Source organism: Schistocerca cancellata, chromosome 8, assembly GCF_023864275.1.
Source record: "Schistocerca cancellata isolate TAMUIC-IGC-003103 chromosome 8, iqSchCanc2.1, whole genome shotgun sequence".
In the NCBI taxonomy this organism is placed as follows: domain Eukaryota; kingdom Metazoa; phylum Arthropoda; class Insecta; order Orthoptera; family Acrididae; genus Schistocerca; species Schistocerca cancellata.
The window spans coordinates 343,748,370-343,760,405 of record NC_064633.1 but is presented as its reverse complement, the minus strand read 5'-3'; the positions used below and the strand labels follow the sequence as shown (position 1 = coordinate 343,760,405).

Genomic DNA, 12,036 nt, shown 5'->3' with positions numbered 1-12,036 from the left:
GATGCTTTGTTGTTTTTCAACCTATGAATTTCTTTAATGATTTCCTCTTCATTTGGTGCAAGTGAAACTGGATTGCATTGTTGGGAAATTTTTGGTGGAAATCTTTCTGTGGGCTCGGGGCAATTTAGAAGATTCTTAAAATATTTAGAAAGTTCTTTGCAATTTTCTTGGTTGTTAAGAGCCAACTGTCCATTTTCCTTCTTGAAGCAAAGATTCTGGGGTTGGTACCCCTTTATTTTGGTTTTAAAAGTTTTATAAAAATTTCTGGTATTGTATTTCTGAAAATCTTCTTCAATTTTTAAGAGTTGACTATTCTCATATTGTCTTTTTGTTTGTCTAATTAGTTTTGAAGTGTCTTTTCTAGTTGTCAGGAATGTATCATGTGTCTTCTGTCTTGTTGCTATTCCATGCTTTAAATGTCTCTTGTCTGGCTTTGATTGCATGATCACAGTTTTCATTCCACCAAGCATGTTTCTTGTGTTTTCGTAAAGGAATTTGATCTTGAGCTGTTTTGATAATCTTGTGTTTGAGTTGTTCCCAATTTTGTGCACTTGTTTTGTCAAATTCGTCTGCTAATAATGATTGTTGGATTTTACTGGTGTCAAATTTGGGGATTAATGGTGTCCGTTTGTTGAAATTTTGGGGTTTTAGCTTTAGTTTCACACGGGTTAAGTAATGGTCTGAGTCAATATTGGCGCCTTTACGAACTTGAACATTTAAAATTTCTTTGTGACATGGATACGAGATTGCAATATGGTCAATTTGGAATTCACCTATGTCCTTGTTAGGTGATCGCCATGTCTTTTGTTTTGAAGGTTTTTTCTTAAAATGACTTGACATAATTTTGAGATTGAAATTTCTGCAAAATTCTACCAGCCTCTTTCCATTTTGATTGGTCCATTTATGTGCATGGAATTCACCGACCGTTTTTCTAAATTTTCTCTCTTTCCCTAACTGTGCATTAAAATCACCCATTAAAATCTTTACATAATTTTGAGGAATTTTGGAGACTGTATTCTCTAACACTTCCCATGACTTATTTACTTTTTCTGGATTATATATATATATATATATATATATATATATATATATATATATATATATATATATAAACTATTTCCATAAAAGTATTATCCTCTCCGTCTGAACAGGTCTCGTAAGACCCAACGGCAGACATGTGGTCAGCACACTACTTTCCCAGCCGTTCTCAGTTTCGTGACTGGAACCGCTACGTCTCATTAAAGTACCTCCTCAATTTGCCTCACAAGGGTTGAGTGCACCAGACTTACCAACAACTCTTAGCAGACCCATACGATCACCCATCGACGTGTTAGACAAGAACAACAACATTGAACTTCGGTGGTCTGACGGGAACTGGTGTTAGCACTGCAGCAAGGCAGTTGAGAAATAAAAAATATACAGTCATCAAAACGTTTAAAAACCACTGAGAAATTTCACATACTTAAGACTAAAAAGCGGAAAGTAATTATTTAAATGAAAATAAATTTTTAATGTAACATTTTTTGATTGGACTTAAAAGTGTAAAATAATTACTCCTAGCCCCATACAGACAGTTCTGAAAATTGGTGATTGTGAAATTTTAATAGTTATAAAAATGTTTGTAAGATTTGTAACGAAAAATATGGGGCACAAGCAGTAGATAAGTGGTGAACCGTTCACGCTTCAGTTGTGTATTGCATGTGCCCCACGTTTTTCGTAATAATTCTTGCAAGCATTATCATACCTATTAAAAATTCATAGTTACTAATTTTCAGAACTGTCTGTATGGTGTTAGAAATCTGTATGGGGATAGCAGAAATTATTTTATACATTTTAATCCGATTTAAAAACGTATTATATTAAAACAGATTTTTATTTAAATAATGATTTTACTTTATAGCGCTCGGAATGAACACTGCAGCGATTAAATTCCTTCGCTATACCTAAACTGACACGAAAATCAACGCTAAGTCTTCTATGCACACATAAAAACACGTGCTACAGACAAACGCATCAGAATGACGCTTCTAGCCGGGGTGTCACGTGGTATGTGCTGCCCTTTGCCCGCTGTATATCGCCGACTCTTACTTGCACACCACTATAACAGCTGTTATCGTTGTTACTTTCTTTAATGAGGTGTAATGACGCACGTAGGGCTGACGCTGGTAGTTGCAGATATTCTTTAATTTATTGTTCAAGCTAAGCTAATTTTATTGAAACTAGTCGTCACTTTTGTTCGTTAAATAATGAAACAAGGCCAGTGGTTTCTTCTGAGACAAATACTGTCATCTGTCCTGTTACTTTGTTTTAAAAATATGTCTTTACTTTCAAAAATATCGTATGTAAATGTTTGAGCCATTATTTATTGCTTGCGCCTTAGCTTATTCTGTCACACTTCCGGCATCCTTTTGATCTTGCTTTAAATTTTAGGTACCAGTGTATTTCAGCGTCTACACGAACTACGACAGTTAAGCTCGAAATTTAGTTTGCGTCTGACCACTTTAAAATTGGATTTTAATTACGTGCAGCACAGAATCAAATACCTTATTACGTTGTGAACTTTACCACAGACTGTATTTCGTGTAAAGGAGGAGATACTCTTGATACTGCACTTGGAGGGAACTACATTTTGTTGGAAACCTGAAAGAGTGTATAGTGCTGTGTCTCTAGAAGATCTCACCGTTTAATTTTAATGGCCATGGTGTTTCAGAAAGTCGTGCTTGATGACAACGTTGACCATAGTCTCAAACGTGGACCAAATGGTTAAAAAAACGCACCACCTCATTTCATCCGCATTATCCGGCAGTCAGATCTGCCAAGTAGCGTGCTGCATTTTTACAAAAGAAGTGATACGGAAGATATATATATATGTTACATTTTTTATATCAAGGAATACCTATTGTGAACTACTGACACTGCCGAAATGTTACAGAGTGTGAAATTAGAACTTACGCAAACACTTTACTGTGGCTCTTAATTGAAGGAAACAAATACAGCTGAAAACGTTATGCTTAAGAATAATCAGTTTGAGAAGACGTGAATAGTTCGATCTAACAAGGGCCCATCAGACCCGTTAACCTCAGATTTTGATGAGTCTTAGGTATGTTGTGGAGCGACGTGTCGGGCGAGTAGCGGATTTTCATGTGACAACCCCCAGCTTTCCAGATAAAAGATATTGAAGTTTTATGCGCACCTTCTATACCTGCAACGTTACAGGCGCTAACGTTTCTGGGCACCACGCTGACGGTGGGTTCAAACGCTTCCCGTGTTCCTCCATCTTTTCTCAATTTCATTGTTCAAGATATCATTAAACAGTACATGTCACGAAAAATTATTCAAAATCAGTTATTTGCCGTAGTAATTTTATTAATAAATCAATTATTAAAGACCTTTTTTTTTGAAACATGTATTCCGTCTATGGTTGGTAGTTAAAATTCCAAATGTTTGGATAACTTCAAAGGTTTCTCAACGGTGGATGAGGTCTTAGCAGTTGCGAAAGGATTTCAGACACAAACGAAAGTATTCATCCATAATTTTAATCTCGATTATGTAATTAACATCGATCAAACTGGCTGGCAGTACAAATCGACGTACAACACAGTAGTGGAAATCGGTATAAAGGCAAGAATTCTACGAAAGCAATTTACAACGTCTGAAACAACGTGTATAGGATTTGCTATGGAAGTAGTAGGTACGTGCAAGACATAAACTGTCATGAGGGAATTATATAGTTTCTTTCATAACATGACGTACAAAATAATAGCTTCGGATATGCTGTATGGAAAATGGTATAAAGACATTCAGTGAACTGTTGTACAGGGTGGTGCAAATAAAAATCGTCCGGAGGAGTGCACGCGATTGGTTGTGAATGTATGCATATAACCACACACTGTGACGCGCACACGTTACGCCCGCCACGTGATGCACACTGGTTAAGGACGCAGTGTGGGCTGTGTGTATCAGTGGAACAGTGCAAAGGGAAGGATGGTATTCACATTGGAGCAGTGAGCGTTCGTTGTGGAAAGTTACGTGATAAAAAGTCGTGGAAACGGTATGGTCTGTTGTTTGCTGAGAAATTTAAAGGTGCGAAAATGCCAGCAAAGAGTCCTGTGCAAAGCTTAGTCCGAAAATGGTGTCCGACAGTATCTGTTTTGAACAAGTCAAAAAAACAATCCGAAACGTGCCCGTACACCAGAAAATTTGGCTGCAGTTCACTAGTAAATGCTTCAGTGTCATACCAAATCCTGTCGCAAGAGACCGGCATATCACGTCGATCATGTAGACGAGTACTCCTTTTGGACCTGCAAAGATTCCCTATCGAGTGCCTGTTGTTGAAGCAATAAAACCGGTAGATGCTTCCAGCTCCTCCAGTTCTGTGAGTGGCTGTTCACAGAGATAACAATGAATGGCTTGGACATGGATCTGTGCTTCATGTCTGATGAAATCTGGTTTCCCCTGAGTGGTGATGTCAACTCATAGAATTACAGTTCTGGGCAGTTGAGAATCCGCATAACTTCCACGGAACGCCATTGCAGGATCAGAAAGTTAGAGTTTGGTGTGCAGTGTCTGCACGCCGCATTGTTGGTCCCATCTGTCCTCACCATAAGCTGACTTCAACGCGATACATTGCCAACACTTTGAAACTATATTTGCCAGCATTGACGGAAGAGTAAGACACCACAGTTACTTCTAAGAGGATGGACAACTGCCCATACAGCCGGCCGAACCTTGGAGCAGATTCACGCAACCTTTATGCCTGACAAAGTAGTTAGCAGGGGTCAGTCTGGTCGCTGCCCTAGCTGACCATACAGGTCACTTGATCTGTCAGCGTGCGAACACTTTGTGTGGGGAACCCTCAAGACTAAGGTGTATCGCAACGACCCTCATAGTCTTCAAGAAGTGCAGCAGAATATTTCGGATAAGACTGCAACAATTCCCGCAGTCCAACTTCTATCCGCCTTCAGTAACTTGCTGACCAGGACCGAAAAATGCCAAGAGATTAATGTTGGTCCCTTTCAATATCTGCTACAGTCAGGTTAGCACTGTATTTCCTTTCTTCTGCTGTGTTTCTTTGTATCCTGGAGCTCTGTTCTCCGGTTCACTTTTATCTGTTCCGTCCTGTATTATTGCATTGTTTGTACTTCTTCCAACCTCCGTTCTTCCTAATTACCTCAAAAATTCTCTTTGGCACTGATTTTGGTGGGGTTTGTAGTTCTTGCAGTGAAATTGTCGCCCACTCTTCTCCTATCACTTTTTTTCATCTCAAACATAGCCTTAAATTGCCTTCCATTTTAATAAACCCTCCATGGCAGTATTCTCCGAAGGCTTACCATGGTGTTCAAATCCGGGCTACGTTCAGGCCAGGGCAATACATCGATATTTTTATTTTCAAACCATTTTTTGGTTGTTTCAGAAACATACACAGATGCATTATCTTCTTGAAACATCAGGCTTTCATCCCATAGGTCCTGATGTATTCTAATCAGTTCTGCCTCTAGTGTCTCAGTACACATATGAGAGTTCATTGTAGTGTTCAGCCAGGTAATGCGTGGTTTATTTTTACCGCTGAAGGATGCCAAAATCATAACTCTTCCACCACCAACATTTTTGCTCATTCTTATCTGCTCTCATTCTTATCTTTTCTCATATCGTGCCAATGATGTTGAAATCCGTCCAGCCTATCTACGCTGAACTTCTTCTCATCACTCAAGATCACTATATTCCATCTGAAGTGCACGACATATGTTTTCCAGCGAACTCCAATCCATCTTGTTTATGCTTGGGTGTTAGAGAAGGTTTCTCAGGTCACTTCCTGAAAGTGTCTCGGTGGTGGAGAACTTGACCATTAGAGGTGACATATAGCTTTGCATTGGTCATTCTATTGATAAGGTAAAAGCAGCTAACCTTCATTGTGTGTTGTGTTAATGTACAATTCTTGAAGTATTTGTATTTATATGTGCAGAGAGTATCGCTTCATCAGCTTCAAGACTTTTCCGTTGAGTGGCGAATTCTAGATCGTCTGCGTAAATGTACTTCCTCGACTATGTTTCAGAGAGATGACACCACGCCCGGGTTCCCGGGTTCGATTCCCGGCGGGGTCAAGGATTTTCTCTGCCTCGTGATGACTGGGTGGTATGTGATGTCCTTAGGTTAGTTAGGTTTAAGTAGTTCTAAGTTCTAGGGGACTGATGACCATAGATGTTAAGTCCCATAGTGCTCAGAGCCATTTGAACCATTTTTAGAGAGATGACAACAGATTTCTGCAGTCGTTTCTTGAGTGTTCGAGATACGGCATGTGAGAAAACTCGTCGTAGGTGTCTAGCGATTACTGGGAATTGTAAATAGCAGTAAGTTGAGAGGAATAACGGTTTGTGGTCCTTGCTTTCCCCAAAAATAGCCGTTTCCATACGTCAGGATATTATCTACTTCGCCCTCATTTACCCTTCTTGCCATACCAAGCGCTCAATCTAACTAAATTATCAGTCACTGTATTTGAATGGTTCAAGTAATTGGTGCGATTTGACGATTAGAGAATCCTATTTCGTTGTACGCACCGATTTTTGCTTTTTCATCACATGATAACAGTTTTCCACGTAGTATCGTCACAATCGTGGTTTATGTACACAACAATCTCTGTTACTAATGGTGTCTGTTTCCTGCCTGTGGTGCAGCCACTTACGCACACATTAACACCGCAGAGACGACTGCCCTTTTACCGAGTTCCACCCTCCACCACCTGAATCGTTGATGTCTTGTTATACGCTGTACTACTGACATCAAATGCGATACCATTTCACGGCATTTGTCGGTATACTGGATCTCAGACCATTGTATACACACTGTGCACAAGTATTCCAACAGACAATGTAATTTTCCTACAAATATCCCTGCCTTTATACCGATTTCCATTACTGTAGATCCCTCGCGGAACAATGAGTGAAATCAAATTTGAACAAGATTAGTCGTTCCTTCACAGCACAGTATACTATAACTGCGTCAGGAAAGATATTTCCTTACGTTTTCTTGTGGATGCAAGAATCATCCGTGAAATTTGGTCATTTATTCAGAAAAGGATTGACGGATTGTCTCATAAATAAGGAAAAAAGTGTTAGTGACCTGCACGAGATCAGGGAAGTGGCCAGCACGAGATCAGGGAAGTGTATGAAAGTCCTGCACGGGAAGCTTTTAAAATCTATAATTCTTCCGCAAATGGAACGAAGAGTTATATTATTGATTCGTGGGGTGGGCAGACCGATCAGCCTTTTTACGATCAGATCTTTGTAAATGAAAGGCAAACGAGCAAGCTTGATCGTAAAAATTTCCCACCCAAATCTACTCTACTTTGCGCATCCTGCGAAATAAGTTCTACAGTCATATCAAAATTTTCATGAAAAAATTCACAATACTACCGACTTGCTGATGATTAATAAAGAAGAGAGAAGATTCCATAAAAATTTATTCTTTAATACTGCATCAATTTGCGGAGCATCTTTCGCAGGAATGACACATGGTTCCCATCGAAGCTGTTCGAAGAAAGAACAGTCTTTTTTGGATTTAAACGAGCAGTGTTTTCTGGTATCGCTTCTGAAAAACTCGTGTGCCTGCAAGGCAACAGATTTCACTGAACGTGCGTGGTGCTCTACGAATTTGCGTTTCGGTTGGTTCTGCGACGAATACTATCAGAAATTCTGTTATAGCGCAGCAAGTGATAAGGAGTAAAACGATTATGAAATCTAGTCTGTAACAAACTGAATAGACATTTATAGAATGTTAGCTGAAATGGATTTATTGATTTATTACTGGAATTCCTAGGGTGAAAATGACTATTTTTGAATAATTTTGCGTGACGCGTATTATTTGATGATACCCTTTACGGTGAAATTGAAAAAAAAAGAGTACAGTGACGTAATTTGAACCCATTCCACCAGCGCGGCAGGCATGGATCTTATCCCATGCGCTACACTCGGTCGGTCGAAAGGTATTTAAAGTTACTGGTATAGGAGGAACACTTGAAGTCTGAACATCGGTTTTCTCGGAAATTAGGGGCCATCGCATGAAAAGCTGCTAGGCAGGTACTCTGCACAGCTCCCTCAACAACGTACTGAAGACACACCAAAATATGTGATTAATGGGTCTGGTGGTCACCTTGTAAGAGACGGGGTGATATCATTCTTTAGATGTCAAAAAGTAAGTAGTTCGTAATGCAAGAAGTGACGGCACAAATTATCACTATTTCATCATCTATGCAATCAGTTACACTTATCACAACCGTTAGTCCTTGACGCTTTGCTCCGATAAAGTACAGCATATCGCATAACTACGATGTCATCGGCAATCCATATCTTATCTATGATGTGAAACAACTTCAGTGCAGCGTTTAAAACGTCATTTGGTAGTATATTAACATAGCATAAGGCAAATCAAAAGATTTCTGAACCACCCGCTTATTTTCCCTTACGGTGACACGCATCAGTTTATGATTATCAGCGTCAACAGTTCATGTCTCACTGCCGTAAGTAAAAACTGGCAATACACACTGATTGCAAGCTTTATTTTTCCAGACACAGTGAAAGCGTGGTTTTGGGAATTCTATTTAGCCTACCAAAACAGTCCAGACCGTTGTCTCTTTTTCGTTAGTTCTTTATAAGGATTCGAAAGATTACTTCAGAACTGCTGAGAATCGTTTTGACGACGTATAACTTTGAGGTTCGCCGATGACATTGTAATTTTGTCAGAGACAGCGAAGGACTTAGAAGAGCAGTTGAACGGAATGGACAGTGTCTTGAAAGGAGGATATAAGATGAACATCAACAAAAGCAAAACGAGGATAATGGAATGTAGTCGAATTAAATCAGGTGATGCTGAGGGAATTAGATTAGGAAATGAGACACTTAAAGTAGTAAAGGAGTTTTGCTATTTGGGGAGCAAAATAACTGATGATGGTCGAAGTAGAGAGGATATAAAATGTAGACTGGCAATGGCAAGGAAAGCGTTGTGGAAGAAGAGGAATTTGTTAACATCAAGTATAGGTTTAAGTGTCAGGAAGTGGTTTCTGAAACTATTTGTATGGAGTGTAGCCATGTATGGAACTGAAACGTGGATGATAAATAGTTTGGACAAGAAGAGAATAGAAGGTTTCGAATTGTGGTGCTACAGAAGAATGCTGAAGATTAGATGGGTAGATCACGTAACTAATGAGGAGGTATTGAATAGGATTGGGGAGAAGAGGAGTTTGTGGCACAACATGACAAAAGAAGGGATCGGTTGGTAGGACATGTTCTGAGGCACCAAGGTATCACCAATTTAGTATTGGAGGGCAGCGTGGAGAGCAAGAGATGAATACACCAAGCAGATTCAGAAGGGTGTAGGTTGCAGTAGGTACTGGGAGATGAAGAAGCTTGCACAGGATAGAGTAGCATGGAGACCTGCATCAAACCAGTCTCGGGACTGAAGACCAGAACAACAACAACGTCCGTTCCTGATTCCACTTTAAGTTCTGCTTTTCTCACTATGCTGAGAATCAAATGGAAACAGTGGCAATGGCGTGTGCATTATTCAGCATAGTGCCATTCATTCAGTGCACTGTTCCTCTAGAGCTATTAATAAAGACTTTACTGAAATACGCTGTCCAGTCACATTAATGTGATAACCTGTCAAAAGGCTGTACATCACTTATTGCAGCGTGGACTGCTGCGAGACGTGCTGGAAGAGAGTCAGTGAGGTTCTTGAGGGTACAGACAGTGATTTGGAGCAATGCCGACTCCAGTGCTGTGGCCAGCTGCACTGGATTTCTCGGTTGAGGATCAATCGCACGAGCAACTCGATCGCGGTGGTCACACAGATTCTCAATTAGGTTTAAATCCGGGGGGTTTTGTGGCCGGAAGATTACAATAAGCTCGTCTTGGTCCTCTTCGAACCACCCTGTGGTAGATGCTTTCGTGAACATGGTCCACAAAGATAGAGGCATTCTTGTGTTGCTCCATTATACGTTCCAGATTAACGTAATTACCCGGGGAATGCTATGAAAACATTCCCCAGACCATAACACTCTCTCCTCGGGCCTGGACTCTTTGCTTTCAGACGTTTCACACCATCCGCGCCAACATCTGTCTGCTGGAGCACAAAACGTGATTCGCGCTATTCGTCCACGAGACTCAGAAGGCCATAGACACGTTTTCCCAGGTAGATGCCGTACTTCTTGACTTCCGCAAGGCGTTCGATGCAGTTCCCCACATCGTTTAATGAACAAGGTAAGAGCATATGGACTATCAGACGAATTGTGTAATTGGATTGAAGAGTTCCTATGTAACAGAACGCAGCATGTCATTCTCAACGGAGAGAAGTCTTCCGAAGTAAGTGTGATTTCAGGTGTGCCACAGGGGAGTGTCATAGGACCGTTGCTATTCAGAATATACGTAAATGTGGATAACATCGGAAGTTCACTGAGGCTTTTTGCGGATGATGCTGTGGTATATTGAGAGGTTGTAACAATGGAAAATTGTACTGAATGAAGGAGGATCTGCAACGAATTGACGCATGGTGCAGGAAATGGCAATTGAATCTCAATGTAGACAAGTGTAATGTGCTGCGAATACGTAGAAAGATAGATCCCTTATCATTTAGCTACAAGATAGCAGATCAGCAACTGGAATCAGTTAATTCTATAAATTATCTGGGAGGACGCATTAGGAGTGATTTAAAATGGAATGATCATATAAAGTTGATCGTCGGTAAAGCAGATGCCAGACATAGATTCATTGGAAAAATCCTAAGGAAATACAATCCGAAAACAGAGGAAGTAGGTTACAGTACACTTGTTCGCCCACTGCTTGAATATTGCTCACCAGTGTGGGATCCGTACCAGTTAGGGTTGATAGAAGAGATAGAGAACAACCAACGGAGAGCAACGCGCTTCGTTACAGGATCATTCTGCTGGAGAGACGCTCAGTAGCTCGGTACGGGCTTTTGTTGAAGTTTCGAGAACATACCTTCACTGAGGAGTCAAGCAGTTTATTGCTCCGTCGAAGTATATCTCGCGAAGAGACCATGAGGATAAAATCAGAGAGATTAGAGCCCACACAGAGGCATACCGACAATCCTTCTTTCCACGAACAATATGAGACTGGAATAGTAGGGAGAACCGATAGAGGTACTCAAGGTACCCTCCGCCACACACCGTCAGGTGGCTTGCGGAGTATGGATGTAGATGTAGATGTAGATTTATTAGTATGCGCCATTTCCACTGCTAGTGCTTCCACCAGCTTTGTGAGGGAGGTTATAGCACATTGGCTTCAAACATATGCGGCGGCCTCATTAATGTGACTGTACTATGTGATATATTGTGCGAAAGTAGTGAGTTTCTTAAACGTCATGTGAACAAGACATTCAACAAAATATGAATGAACAGCAACACGTTATTAACATTATTCAGTGTAGCATGTTTTGATGGCTAGCGAAACTTGTTCTTTTTGTTTTGGTTGCTGTATTCCTTATGATAAAAAACGATCATGAGCACGACCGAATAAAAGAGGATCAGTAACGTTAGGAAAGAGATAGGAAATCTGTACTTGCGTGAAGCCAAATATCGTACATGTGGCGAAGTCTGGAAGGGACCTCTATGCACCAGAAGTCGAGAAATGGTTGCGAATCATGGACTTACTGTGTCCAAGTCTTCGTCCTCGTTATGGGCGAGAGGTACACCCGCAGCGGGTGCCGCCGTGGTTGCGCCGATCACCACCAGCAGCAGCACCAGCGCCTGAGGAAGAGCTCCGCCGGCCATCATCGCTATCTAGTGAGTGCCTGCACCAGCTCAAGGCGTTCCCCCATTAAATACTCATCGTCTTATCTGGCGCTGCATCACGAGTCTATACTATTTAGATTTACATTTATCTCGTCACATATGCACAGAGAATGATTCACATCACAGTTTCGAAACCTCGTGGGGAAAAACAATCTTTCATGGACTGCTCTGATAAAAGGAGATAAACATGAAAGGAAATACATTTACACGGTTAATGGTTTGATAAGGAAGAAAGA

General features: G+C 40.7%; 1 protein-coding gene across 1 annotated transcript in view; it reads right to left on the bottom strand.

Moving 5' to 3' along the window:
• Nucleotides 1-11,797, bottom strand: part of LOC126094668 (lipase 3-like) — an 82,015-nt gene extending 70,218 nt beyond the window's left edge. The window contains exon 1 of the mRNA XM_049909178.1: nt 11,660-11,797. Coding sequence (XP_049765135.1) covers nt 11,660-11,782 — 123 coding nt within the window. The 5' untranslated portion in view covers nt 11,783-11,797. The remainder of the gene's footprint in view (nt 1-11,659) is intronic.
• Nucleotides 11,798-12,036: the final 239 nt, after the last annotated feature.